The 13998-nt window shown below is 55.2% G+C and overlaps 1 protein-coding gene and 1 long non-coding RNA gene across 2 annotated transcripts; one reads left to right on the top strand and one right to left on the bottom strand.

Moving 5' to 3' along the window:
* Positions 1–6480: 6480 nt before the first annotated feature.
* LOC135317239 (uncharacterized) lies at positions 6481–7429 on the top strand. Its single transcript, XR_010376288.1, has 2 exons — positions 6481–6682; positions 6782–7429. It is a non-coding gene; the product is annotated as an uncharacterized LOC135317239 (long non-coding RNA).
* HOXB2 (homeobox B2) lies at positions 7430–10471 on the bottom strand. Its single transcript, XM_064473150.1, has 2 exons — positions 9870–10471; positions 7430–8662 (listed from the first exon to the last, which is right to left on the bottom strand). Exons 1-2 carry the CDS (start codon positions 10261–10263, stop codon positions 8025–8027), a joined length of 1032 nt encoding a protein of 343 aa, XP_064329220.1. The 5' UTR covers positions 10264–10471; the 3' UTR covers positions 7430–8024.
* Between the last annotated feature and the right edge of the window lie 3527 nt (positions 10472–13998).

Raw genomic sequence — 13998 nt, forward strand, 5'->3', positions numbered from 1 at the left:
CAGCCTCTAAGAAGAACCAGGAGGGCTCTTTTTTTTCTTTTCCCCAGGCCAAAAGTTCACTTTGAAAGGCACAAACACGGCCTTTCCTTGGTCGGTTTGGCTGATGCAACACGTTGGGGTAACATTTGTTAAGAAACTGCAACACAGGCAGCCGTGGCATCAACCTTCCTCCCTTCTTTAACCCTCCCTGAGAGCAAACGTGAGTTTTAGCCAGTTACAACCCTCGTCCTTCAATAAAAAGATTAAGGAGAAAACTATTTTCAGAGCCGCATGCCTATTTATTCATTTATTCTGTCGGCTTTGCTGATGCTGAGATATTCAAGAAGAAAATCTTTTCGGTTACAAATGTTCTCTGAAACTCGCTGCCAACTTCTTTTTTTTTTTTTTTGCATAAAACGACCGAAAGTGGTTATAAAGATTCAAAGCAACTCTCACGTCATTCCCCCTGCAAGAGAAATCGGTTGCTAATTTGATTCCAGGAGTGCTTTTCATATTATGTTGTACTCGCCTTTAAATTGAATGTATTATATTTAAACGATGCTTACAATAGATGATTTATGGGTGTAAAATGAAAAAAGAAAAGGATAGATGTTTATTTCACTCCTGAATCAATTGTTTCGTATTGTCTGATAATTCTCCACCATGATCGTCTTCCACTCTTACGTTAAGAGGGTGCTTTATGTCATTAAAACCCAGCTGTCTTGTGGAGTTTCGGAATTAACGGCTGCCGAGTTACGGAGGGAAGTTTTGCCGCGCATCTCATCTCAGCGAAGGCTAAACCGAAGTTTAGACCCGAGGCAGCTCTGGGGTGAAAGCACGGCATTTCTTTCGTTGATTAAAAAAAAAAAAATTAAAAATCGGATAGGACAGGATGAAAATTTTAGCCGTGAAAGGCAGGAGCCGCCCCGAGCTGAGCGGGGGGTGACAGGCGGTCGGGGGCTGCTGGGGGCAAGTGGAGGTACTGGTGAGATGGGGCTGTGAGCCGAGGAGGGGACCTGCGGAGGCGAAGTCACTTCGGCAAAGGCTTTTCCTTGTCCCTCCCTTGAGGGCACTGCCAGGTCGCCAAAGGCGGGATGTTGGACCCGGTTTCCTCCCAGAAAGGGGCCGCTGCCTTCCCGCTCCTCCGTGCCCCCGGGCACCGCGGGGCCGCTCGCCATCTGCCCCTCTCCGCCGCCTTCTCAGGCCCCTCACTTTCTCACCTGCTGTGGGACACCGGGCAGGTTTCGGGGTGAGGCGGGGCGGAAGGTGGTGGGTGTCGTGTCCCTCCCCCCGGCCCGGCACCCCCGGGGCTCCCCGGGCGCCCCTTCCCGGAGCTGCCGGCGGAGCTGAGCTCCGGCCCGCGCTTCTCGGCTTCCTTCCCCGAAGTGCCATGGTCCTCCCCAAAACGCATAGCTTGTGGCGGCTGCGCGGTATTTTCGAAAGCTGGGAACCGCCTAGGCATCGCTTTTCCAAAGTCCCTTCCCAGCCTCTTGCCCTGGATCCAATACGGAATCACTGCCGTTATGATGGCTGCGTTTAACTCTCCTCGTGGGGAAGGTGTGAGACCCTATTGTGGTACAGACCTTCGCAACCTGCAGGAGAAAGGAATATCAGATTATTGTTAACAACCCACCGCCGGGTGAGCCTAATCCTGTCACTCACACCTTCAGTTCTTCAAAACCTCCTTTATGGGAGCTTTATGGGAGGGGGGGGAAGGCGGACAAAGGAAAGGTGCAGGTGGGGGTTCCCAAATTATCCGAGCTCTGTCCTACACCTTCCCCAATAGTTTCTTAGCCTTTCGTTATAGCCATTACTTGATTTTTCACCCATGTATGGAGGCAGGCAGTAGTTATTCCCGCCCCCGAAAGCCCAGGCGGCACCGTTCTGGGCATGCTGCTGCCTTTCACTCGACGGGATTAAAACAAAATATCTGGAAATGGATGAGGATAGCGGGTGAACGGGGAATTTTCAGCTCTTTGATTCCCGGAAAAAAGAAACCGTGCTGTCCAGGAGCGGGGTCGGCTGGTCCCTGGAGGGAGAGGAAATCTCTTCCTCGTCCCCCGGTCCTGATCCCTGGCACGGCCCCGAGTGGGCAGCGCTCGGGGGGACCTGCTTCCCCGCCCCCCGGGAGCTGCTGCGGGCCTACGGCACTTCAGGGGCTCCCGAGCCCCAGGCTTTATTTGATGAGCAGATAAGAAACCGGGAGGCCATCAGCAGGATAACACGGGGTTTCCGCGGAGCTCCTGGCGGCGGGGGACCTCTTCTGCCCACCCGGGGCCCCCCATCCACCCCGAGGCAGAGGGGCTCGGTGTGACAAAGCCTGGGGCGGCTCAGCCGCTCGCTGTCCCGGGCTGGAAGCACCCCTGCACCCCCCTCGCTATTAAATTAGCAAGATGGGGCTTTTGGCTCCCTAGGGAAACCCACGCCCTTTGTTCCAACCCGACGAAGACATCTTCTTATTAAAAGAAACCTTTTCTCGAGAGCAGTTTCTCCCTTTTAGCGGCTCCACGAAGCTCGGGGCTGCAGCAGCCTGGGAGGGGAGAGCGAGGGGAGATATCACCCTTCCCTAAGAGACGGTTTGTTTGCTTTGAAACAACCCTCCGACAGGGAGGATAGGGCCCTTCCGCAGGCGGTGGGAACACCTCCTGCAAGGAATCAGGCCGGGGAGTTCTCTGTTCAGGCGACACAGAGGTAACGAAGCATTTCTAAAGGCTCCAGAGTGCTCAGATACTTCGTTTTGGAGTTAAATATAACTCTCTGCGGAGAAAAGTTTGTGACGCCCGTAAGAAATGTCACTTCTGGCTCCCGGCAGGGTGATTTATAAGAAGCACCGCTGACGCTGGGGGTGCGTGTTTGGCTGCGGGCTCCGTTATCACCAAAAAGGACTTGTCCCTAGAAATTGTCAGAGAAATTTATAGCCCCGGCATGTCTTTTGGTTAGATCATAGCCTGCTAAGCTATATTTGGGGCTAAAAACTGAAGAGGGAAAATAAAACCGTATATGGAAAAACGCTTCAGGCTTTGGGAGCCCAAAGCGATGCAGAAGGAATCCTTTTAATGAGTTACAAGCACCGGGCTATCTCCGAGCTGCAGAATAAATACGAGCCAATTAAGATAAGATACAATAACTGTTCTCTGCCGCCTTCGGGAGCAGGACGGGCCGTGGAGGCCGCCTCGGGTGAGGACCGGCACCGGCTCCAGCGCCGTGCTGCTCCCCGGGTGGGGGCGGCCCGCAGGTGGCCGCCATCCCTCGGCGGGAGGGAGAGGAACCAACACTTTGAGTTGAAGATTTGGGTGGGAAATGCCTCTTTCGATCTTCCCCCCCCCCCGCCCCCCTTTCAGGGTGCCACGAACCCCTCAAATCCCACCTCCTCCTGCGCCAAAATACCCAATTCCTCCTGCAATGGCTCCGGGGAACCTGTCCCGTTTCCCTGTGGGTCCCATCGGCCATTTCTGTGCCGTCCCCGGGGCGGAGGTGTGTCTGTAAGCGAGGTCGTCTCACTAATGAGGTTCAGTTAAGTCTTTCTGCTGGGTGAGAGTGAAGAGGAGCGGTCTGTAGCTGCTGCTCCGCTCTGCAGCCCTGCTCTTTTTTGGTAGCGGGCAGACCCTATAGGCTGCTCATCCCTGCTACATCCCGCTCCAGGCGACCCCGAGGGACCCTTGCCCGGGCCCGGCTGGGTCTGGGCTCAGGCCTTAGGGCCGGCCTCGGGCAGCTCCGCGGGGGGTGCAGGGCTGGGACTGAACCCGGGGGGCCCAAACCCTCCGTGTTTCATTCAGATCCAGTACCTGGCAGGCCCAGCGTGGGCTAGCTCCACCCAGACCCACCCTTGAATAAGTGCATGAATTTATTAAAACCTCCATCAGTGTTGCTAATACTAGTAGGTCAGCGTTCTCAATACCCACCAGCATCCCGCTGGGGCTGAGGACCAGATCCACCTGGCTGAACCGCAGCGTTTCCGAAGTTTCTCCGAACCCGACACTCTTGTATTTACCTCTTCACCGAATATAGAGAGGAAAAAACCTCAAAGGCAGAGCTGGGGTGGACGTGGGAGGTGCCAGGATGGCGATGAGAAGAAGGTCCCAGCTCCCTCCTTTGATGGCGAAGGAGCGTTAGGAGCCTTCCTCAAGCTCCGGGCATTGAGGACTGGGATGCGGTTAGGGCTGGAAAAGGATGCTACGACTCAGCTGAGAGAGCGGTCACTGGAGGGCCGTTCCCGGCAGCTCCGGAGGAAGCCCGGAGTGGTTCCCCAGGAGAAGTTCCCTCTTCCCATCTCGCACCCCAGAGGCTCAGCTCCTGCCTCGCCCGCCTTTCCTTCACGGAAGTTTTTCCGCCCCGAGCCCTCCCACGGCTCTACCGAGTTGGTTCAACATCTTCAGGGCTTCGAGTAGCTCTTTAGCAAACACATCCCCAGACTAGATGAGCGCAAGATAAATATTACTTTAGCATCCCTCCAACACGTGCGAACGTGTCTCATTTGCATATTTCTAGGTTAATAATCGTGAGGCAATTGCAGTGTTTTGACAACGATCAAGAGCTGAATACGCTTAATACGCTTAATATATGCCCTCCAGTTGCACAGAACAGAAGGGCAGGGTTGCAAATATGCATTCCCCATTTGTTTGACATTTTGAAGAAGGTAAAGAATGGCTAAACTAATGGCGAAATCTTACAGTCATTCAATAATTTAGATTTTATTGAATATTCCCCTTCTTTCCTCCGACATTTCAGTCTTGCTAATTAGGACAAATAAGAAGGGGCCTGCTGTTAGCAAGGATAATAACTGGCGAGGTTCCATTTATTAAGTCACTTTCCGCGGGTGTAGAATTGATCTGTGGCTGTGACTGGCATGCTTTCTAGACCTGCAGCAACTTTGAGAAGTCATTATGATCTTCAAAAGGGCCCTTGTTAGAGATTTGTATTGATAAGGTGTCAGCCTTTACGTCGGGGGGTTCGTGGAAACCCCTTCCCCACCGCGGCCCACCCCGCCGCTGCGTCCTCCGGGCGGCGGAGGGAGGCGGCCCCCCCCGGCCCCCGGCCCCCGGCGAGGGGGAACCCTGCGGGGCACGGTGTCCCTCCGCTCCCCTCCCTTTCCCGCGGGAAGGGCGTTTGTGTTTGGGGAAATCCGCTGCAAGGCCTGTTTGTGGCACGTGGGTTACGTCGGATAAGAAGCTCTCTTCTGAGAGGCAAAGGGGAACCAGACCCCCAAGGACCGGGCAGGGCCGAGCGACCCCCGGGACCGGGCAGGGCCGAGGGGCCCCCGGCGCTGCCGCCCGGGCCCGGGGCTGCCCGGCGGCGCTCGGGGCTCTTGGCGTGGGCCGGCCCCGACCATCTGATTCCCGGCTCCTGCCGTCCCCCAACAAGCCTGTATTCAGGATTGCGAGGGGGAGGAGGCGAGAGGGGAAATATGTAAAGCACTGGAACAAATGGTGCTTTGATAGACAACGTCTGGCAGTGCCAACGCTGCCGCTGAGTATGTTCCAGAAGCTGGAGATATTAAATAAACTTAAAGATAATGAATAGCCTTCTGTGGTACTTGGGCTGTGCCTGGGCTTTCCTTCCCCCCGCATGGCTCTGGGACTTGCAGAGCGGGAGGAATCGCTGGGAGAGGGCAGCGATGGGGATGGGGGAGGGATAGAGGGGCTCCCAGGCCGGGATGCGAAGGCAGCTCCTCTGCAGGCAGCGCGAGCTGGGCGCTAGGCGCTTCCTTTTATTTATGGGAAGGTGTTAAGTAATGTTCACTTGCGTATTTTAATTGCAATCTACTTCGATTTTCCATATAAACCTGCTCCTTCCCGGAGCGAGATGCTAGCAGGTTTGCAACGTCTGGTCGTTTGGAAGGGAAAGACGCTGGTAATATTATTAAGAATAAAAAGGTAGCTGTAAAATCACACACACCCCCCGCCTTTGTTGCAGAGGGAAGAGATAATCCAGATCTGCGAAGAGCAATTTCGAAAACATCTGTCAAGGGCTTTCTTCATTTCATTTTATTTCTTTTTACAGCCCGGAGTAGAAAGCAAGCCCGGCTCTGATGTTCTTAATCCGAAATAAAAGATCGGGCGACCAGGCGGAGGGTTCCGGGACTCCACGCCTTCCCCGGGGGCTGCGGGGGGGTGGGGGGGTGGTGTGACACCGCCCAGGCACCGAGGAACCAGCCCGGCTGTCCGCGGGGGGAGCCGGCAGCCCCCGGGGAGAGCCCCCGAAGGCCGGAGGAGCCGGGGGTGGGGGGTGGGGGGGAACGGACAAGGGCCGCCCCTTCCCCTCCTTTAACCCTAAAGAAAGAGGCTGGTGGCAACGCCGCATGTCATGGCTGCTCCGCTCCTCTCCGCGGCTCCCTGCGCCATTTTAAGGCCGCCTCCGTGGGTCGCGTGTGTGTCCGTGTGTCCGTCCGTCCCCGAGCTCGCCTTTCCGCGCTACTCTCGCCCAAACCCCGCTTGAACGCCTCCCAAATTTCTGCCGTGTCTGAGGAAACACCAATGACTTAGCAAAGACGTAATATGATTTATTTTGGGTGTCACCGCGATTGATTCCTGCGCTGACCCCTTTTCATTCACAAGCCTCCCCACCCCCTCTGCCTCACCCTCCCTCCTTGATATATGAGTTTTGTATTTAAAATTGCATGTTGCGAGAAAGCTTTCGTAAAGGCATCGGCGAGCCGGGCCAGAGCAGCACGAATCGCCGCGGAAGGAGATCACAGATTTATAAGGCCGGGGCGGGGGGAGATCTGGTTTGCACCGCTGGAAAAGAGAGAGGAAGACAGAAAGGCCCCTTTCAGGCTAATCTCTCTCCTTTCTTTCCTCTATAGCATTTATTTGTTGATTAAAACGCCGGCGCGCAGCAGCCTCCCGGGGTGGATCTTTCGCTCTTACTCCAAATCCTCCCTTTCCGCCTTATTTTTTGTGGTCCGGGCCGTGTAGAGCCCCGAGAATCGCGCCGTGGCACGCCTCTACTCTCTGCTGCAAGAGAAGCGAGAAGGAGGAGCGGGCTGGAGGGAAGGAGCAGCTCCCGCCTCGCCAGGCCGGGCCGTGGGAGCGGCGGAGATCGCCGCGGGGAGCTGCGGAATGTGCGGGGGCTCCGCGGAGCGGGAGCGGCCCCGGCGCCCCCCCGAGCGCCGCCTTTGTGCTCTTCCCGTCCCTTCAGCCGCCAACCCCTTCCAGGAGCGGGGGGGGGGCGTTAGGAAAAATATAAGCGCAAATGTTAACAGTAGAAAACTGATGTCCCGCTTTGGTTTAGTTAAAAAAAAAAAGACAATAAATAAAACCCAAGCTCGAGAAAACGCGGACAGAAATATTTCTGACTCCCGAAGCCTCTTGAAACGTTAGTTGGGAGCGATTCCTTTTGTCTCCTCTCTCAGTGCACACAAGGAGATTATTCGGACATCATTGCTGCAAAGCGGGAAAAGGGAAGGCAAATGATTTAGGGGGAAAAAATAAAGCACATTTTTCGCATTAAATATGGAGCGACACGCGTTTCTTGGTTTTATAAAGACATTTATTTACTCTATGAAAATAATGTACAATAAATAATTTGCCATTTACTATTAAAGGATTTGAATAAATAGTCTACATCTAAAACTTAAAAAGAGGAAAGGAAAATTCCTCTGTCTTTTTTTTAAATTTTATTTTATTTTATTTTATTAAGAAATCTAAAAGTCTCGTTCTGATTCCTGAGAAAGTCGCTTGAAGGATTTACAAATGTTTTCTCTTGGGGGCTGACATCTCTGGTGCGCACGGGGACTGTCTGGTGCTTTCTTGAAAATAAATAAGGGGGAAAAAATAAAACTATAATTAAATACCTGCATTTAGCAAAACCTCGGGCTGTTCTTTCACGTGAGCCTTCTAGAATAAATATCGGGAAGGTGATTCGGGTCCCACAGTGTGAGAGGCTTTAAAATAAAGGGGGGCGGGGGCGGGATGGGGTGATTGAATGAGAAATGGCTTGGGGTTATTTTTGGGGGTGTCCCCGCTCCCCTTACAGACACCCGGGGGCCGCCGGCCGTGGCTCGGGCTGGGGCGGCTGGAAGGGGCAGGAACGGGGAGCGGGGGCGGCTATTGGAAATTTAAATGTTGCAAATCTATAGTACAAAGTGCGCTCGTAAAAAAGTCCAAGTCTTCCTCGGAGAAGTGGAGGGGGCTCTCCAGGGAGCCCTGCAGACCGGGGGGGAGCCCCTCCGAGAGCTGGAGGCAGGATTCTGCCGAGAAGATGCTCAGCTCTGGCAACAAAGGCGAGTCCCGGCCCGGGGGGGGGGCGGCGCGGTCCGAAGGGCCGCCGGGCTCCCCCGCAGCCCCCCGCTCCGGCCCGGCCGCCGCCCGCCGCGGGCTGCCGGCCTCCCCGCTCCCCGCCCGCGGGCTCCGGTAGCACCCGCCGGGCTCCGGAGCCGGCCCGAAAGCCGGGCTTTCCTCAGCCTCCTCCGCGGGGTCGCTGCCCTCGTCCAGGTTGGGGTAGGCGAGGTCCCCGTCGGGGTTTTCTTTGTACTGGGTTTGCCTCTTGTGCTTCATCCGGCGGTTCTGGAACCAGACCTTGACTTGGCGCTCGGTGAGGTCGAGCAGAGCCGCGATTTCCACCCGCCGGGGCCTGCAGAGGTATTTGTTGAAGTGAAATTCCTTCTCCAGCTCCAGCAGCTGGGTGTTGGTGTAGGCGGTGCGGAGCCTCCTGGAGCCGCTGGTGTCCGCCAGCCCCTGGATGTCTTAAACACAGAGAAAAACGCACGTTGCAAAGAGAGGGAGCGGGGGGCAAATGGAGGGTCTGGATCCGTCCCCTCCCTGCTGCGGGCAGGGCAGAGCCGTGCCCCCCACTAACGGCTATGGGGGGGACACACGTCGCTACGGGAGAAAATAAATGTTTAATTAAACTCTTCCCACCGTGGAAGGGGGTTGGAAATCTCTCTCCGGTCCCCTTGTCCCAAAGAGGAGAAAGGATTTTGCTCCCCGGCCTCTGCCTTTAGAGACCTTCCCTCTCTGCCACCTTCGCGGATAAGGGGAATTTCGACCCATTCCTTCCTTTTAGTTTTGGGGGTTCCCCCCCTCCTTTTTTCTTTTTGCGGGCGGTTCGGGGCTGTGAGTCCCTTATTCCCGCATTATCTGGCCAACTTGCTCGGGCGGCCGCCCTCCTCCGGCCCGAGCCCTCACCCGACCCGTGCTGCCGAAACACCCACACGGTGAATCGTGCCTTAACCCTTTTGTCCCGGGGGAAGGAGCCTCCCTGGCCCGGCTGAGCTCCCCGGCCGAGGGGCGCCTCGGAGGGAGGCGATTGATTCCTCCGGCGGGGGAGGGTTGCGGGAGGATTTGGGAGGGGTATTTATTTCATTTTGCAGTGGGGAGCTGGCTGTCCCCATCGTGCAGGACGCTGAGAGCCCTGCCCTCGCTCCTTCCACCTCCCATCCCGCTCGTAGCAGCCTCCCCGTTACCCACCCGGCTTCCTTCCCCCCTCCGCTCTTCTTTCGTTTGGTTTGGGGGGGATTGTTTGGTTGGTGTTGTTTATTTGGGGGGGGGGGGGGGTTGGGTGTTTTTTTTTTCCCCTCTGTAAGCTTTAAAAAAATTCAGGGCTGGGAGAGTAAGTCCAGCAAACGGAGCCGTGGCTTTGCTGCCAGGTACCCCGCTGGAGCTGCTGCAGAGGAGTCCGGCCCCCCCCCCCCGAACCCCCCGACCCCCTCTCCCTCTTCGCTTTCGCAGAAGTTACAGCAATTTGCTCTTTTATTTGCAGGGGAGGAGGCAGGGGAACCCCCCTCCCCCATTGCTGCGGTGTAGTTTATTGCGTGACACATTTTCGGGGGAGGCGTGGGGCAAAGTCTGCTGGGGAGGGGGCTGGGGTAGGGCTGCTGGGAGGGGGGGTGTTTATTATTCGGCTCCTCTCCGATTTCAGCAAACACCCCCTCATCCCCTCGTTATACGAACCTGCAGGAGATCCTGCGGCAGGGACCGGCACCGAGGAAGATGAAGGGGGGGAAGAGGAGGAAGAAGAGGATGGAGCCTGGGTAGCTTTCTTGGACGATTTCTTCTCCTTCATCCAGGGGAATTCCGCTGCCAAGGGGCCGGGCTGTGCCGGAGGCTGGGGCTGGAGCTGGAGCAGGCCATGAGATGCTCTTTTTTGGCTCCTCGGTCTCGCCTGGCTGCTGGAACAAGGATTCAGGCTGAGGACGGTTTGCTCAAAAGGAGGAGGAATTAATGTCGAGTCCTTGATTGATGAAGTTTGAAATGTCTCCAGGACAGCGGGAAGAGACGTCAGGCACTCTGCGAGCGAAGGCTGGCTATTTATAAACCCGATCTCCCTCTCAAATTCAAAATTCATGGCTTTTCCAGGGCCCAGGGTTTAAAAAGCGGGAGGGGGGAGAGGGAGGAGGAGGGGGAGAGGGAAAGAAATCTGAGGGCCTCAGTTTTTATGGCAGTGATGATGATGGTTCTCGGGCTTTTTATAATTGTTATATTGCTGATAATACAGGCGTATGGGGACCTTGCTCTATTAAACTCGAGACTGGGGCGAAATTGCAGCCAATTCCTGGTCACGTGGCCAGCCCTGGCCAATGGCAGGCGGGGCCTGGTGGCAAACAGAAAGCATTATTTTCTTTAATTGATTAAAAAAAAAAACGAGAGAAGATCCCCAGAAAAGCCTTCTCTCCCTCCCCCCCCCCCGGCATCCCTCCCCGGCCGGCGGTGGGCTGCTCTGCTGGGGCCGGGGGCTGGGGCTGTGGGCAGGGAGCTGCTGCCTGCACTGCCTGTACTGCCTGCTGCTGCCTGCACTGCCTGTACTGCCTGTACTGCTTGCTGCTGCCTGCTGCTGCCTGCACTGCCTGCTGCTGCCTGTGCTGCATGCCTGTACTGCCTGTACCGCCTGTACTGTCTGCTGCTGCCTGCACTGCCTGTACTGCCTGTACTGTTTGCTGCTGCCTGCACTGCCTGTACTGCCTGCTGCTGCCTGTGCTGCCTGCCTGTACTGTTTGCTGCTGCCTGCTGCTGCCTGTACTGCCTGCCTGTACTGCCTGCCGCTGCTATTGCCTGCCCTGCCTGCTTGCTGCCTGTGCTGCCTGCCTGTACTGCCTGCTGCTGCTATTGCCTGCCCTGCCTGCTGCTGCCTGCCCTGCCTGCTGCTGCTACTGCCTGCACCTCCTACTGCTGCCTGCAGCTCCTACTGCTGCCTGCACTGCCTGCACCTCTTGCTGCTGCCTGTACTGCCTGTTGCTGCCTGCACTGCCTGCACCTCTTGCTGCTGCCTGCCCTGCCTACCCTCCCTATGCCGGGCGGCTCCAGACGCGCTCGCTGAGCTCCCGACACTTTGTACCCCCGGGGCGAGGGGCGGGGAGGGGGGTGTCCAGGCGTGGGAAAGGGGGCTCTGCGCCCCCGAGGTGCCCGCCGGCAGCCGGGGATGCAGCCGAGCTGGGGGCGGGGGCTGGCGGCAGCGCCCGCCTGGGCTGGCGCGTCCCGCCGGGGCGCAGGGCTTGGAGGGCCGAAGCCGGAGCTCTGCGTCTGGCTCCGCGTGTGCGCACCTCGGCAACCAAGCGAGCGTTCAAGTGCAGTTAGGCCGGCCAGAGTTACCTTGTTAAATCACTTTTAAAGAACCAGCGTAATCCTTCCGCCCCTAAAGCCAGACTTAATGGACCCTTTACACTTCCCTTAAGGCAAAACACGTTTTAAGGTCACGGATATCTTTGAAATCACATTTCTTCCTTCCCATCTTTTTCCCCCCTTCCACCACCCCACCCCCTCCCCCCACCCCCCCATCAATAAACAGCTCAATTTCCAGAGTTTACAAAATAAATAAATAAAACGAAAAGTCATTTCCCAGGAAGATTTTTTTTCCCTTTTAAAGTATCCGGGTCCACACAAACCGAAAAGAAGAGAGAAACGATCAATCTTTTTTTCTCGAAAGACTTTTGACAGCTCGGCCTAACTCACTCAGCAAAGAAATTTGGCTTTTGCAAGAGTTACTTAAACCAAGAAAGATTTAAAAAAAAAAATAATCCAAGGGCCTGAATTCGGGAAGTTTAGAAAATAAAAAATCCAGAGGTTGGGTTGGGGGATAAAAATAAGGTGCCTGCTGCAGGATGGCAGCGTGGCCAGTCTGGAGGTTGTTTGTTCAAGCTCCATTTCTCCCATTTTGCAGCAGAGAGGGACTGGCAGGCTGCATTCACGCAGGGAGAAGCCTAGAAACTTTTGTCAGTTCAAGCATCCGTGTGGGTGGTAAGGGTTGGTGAGAAACACATCATAAATCTAAAGCTGAAGCCGAGGCCGAAGCGCGGTTTAGCGAAGGGGCTAAGAACATTTATTAAAAAAAAAAAAAAAAAAGCGTTTGCAAAACTCAGCTCGATCGAAGGGAGAATTTCCCTAAATATTTTGGGTTTTTTTGAATGCGCTCATCGAAATCAGCATAAATTTACCCAATCTCGGCAGATCAGGACTGAGGTAAACATTCACAGCTGGCTTTTCCGATCATTTCTCGCTTGTTTTGGATTAAAGTGGCGTTTTGGGGGTCTCGGGCTTTGTCGTTCCTCCTTTTTGAGGGATGGTGCGGTTCACAGGGGAGCTGGGCTACAGATGCCAAAGGAAACTCTTTCCAGCCGCTCCCAACCGTTCTCGCTGCTTTTGCTAACACTGAAGTTGCAAGGGGGGCGGGGGGGGGAACCGAGAGAAAAAAAGACAAAAAAAAAAAAAAAAAAGAAATAAAAGGAAAAGGAACCTCTTGGGGAAAGAGGGATTTTTCCCACGCGCCGGGCAGAGGCACAAGGCACACGAAATCTCCCTTCTCAAGGGGAAAGGCATCACCTTGTAGGAATAAATTCACAGGGTTAGTGAACGACGGGGAAATGCAATAATTGTAAGACAAACCCGGGCCTGCTTCTTTAACGCGAATTAAGCGGCGGGGGTGAGGAGCTGGGGGAGCGGGAGCCCGCCGAGAACGTGGGAGCTGTCGCGCCCGGAGCCTCGCAACCAGCTTCTTTTTCTTGTTTTATTTTCCCCGATGTTAACCAACTCCTGGGAATCCCTGACACAAAACCCAGCAACATGGCGACCGGGATGCGGGCAGGGAAAATACATTCGATGAGGGATGGAGGGAAGGGGAGGGGGGGGGAGGCAACGCCAGGCCCAAGCCCAGCCCAAGCTCTTGTTCCTTGAGCCGGTCCCAATCAGAGCCTACACGCTTTTGTGCTTTTAAATTATGGGATCCCCGAACGGCAAATTGCTCTCTGCATGGCCGGGCATAACCCAGCCCCGGTCCCGGGGAGAAAACCGAGACCTGTCTCTCTGTTACACCGTTATTTATTATTGCGGGAAGGTTATAATTATTAACCTGGAACTTCATTTATTTAAGAGAGATCAGAGATAGAAAGAGGCACGATGATCATTTCTCATGTAAAGCTTTCCCCGCTCGACCTCTCCATCCGCGTGGGTTTGGCCAGGCGCCTGTGGGTGCCCCTGGCTGTGCACACAGGTGGACAGACCACGGACACGGACGCACACAAGCCCTATTTCTACAGCCCAGACCGTTTGGGTTTTTTTATCTGTACCTTTTACAGTCTTTTCACCCTCGTCTCCCGGCAGCGATCGAACCCCCCTGTCCTTCCCCCGGAGGGGACCTTCCCCCCTCCGACAGCCGCAGAAAGGCAGCGTTTCGAGCCTGAACGAGCCGTTCACCCCCTTTGCAGAACCATAAAACTTTTATTGGCCCTCGCTGCTTTAATATAAGTTTTCTCAGGGCTTTAGAGCATAAAAAGCAAATTATTCACGGTGTTATCCCATCTGCTCTGGCTGCGGGCGAGGGGTTAGTCCGCCTTCGGCTTGCGCTGATCGTGGAACCTTTGGCGGCGGCTTTTTTTCCCCTTTTAATGACAATTTTAGGTCCGTGTGTCGGTCTGGGGGGGGGGGTGTAGGTGTGCGCGGTTCCTGGCGCGCGGCTTTTAATAAGAATTAATTACAATAAGCCATTTCGTTTCTCTTCACTGTGAAGGTCCCCGCATGGAAACTCGGGGCCTTTTTTTCCTTCTTCTTTTTTTCCCCCTTTTTGTGATTAATCCTTTTCCTTTGTTTTCAT

The sequence above is a fragment of the Phalacrocorax carbo genome, chromosome 25, assembly GCF_963921805.1.
Source record: "Phalacrocorax carbo chromosome 25, bPhaCar2.1, whole genome shotgun sequence".
Classification (NCBI taxonomy): Eukaryota; Metazoa; Chordata; class Aves; order Suliformes; family Phalacrocoracidae; genus Phalacrocorax; species Phalacrocorax carbo.

Bases quoted from the DNA above. Each gene is read 5' to 3' on its own strand.
- HOXB2 (XM_064473150.1), bottom strand. From the start codon at position 10,263: ATGAATTTTGAATTTGAGAGGGAGATCGGGTTTATAAATAGCCAGCCT. The intron at 8,663-9,869 runs GTTCGTATAACG...TCTGTGTTTAAG, and splicing joins TGCCGCAGGATCTCCTGCAG to ACATCCAGGGGCTGGCGGAC.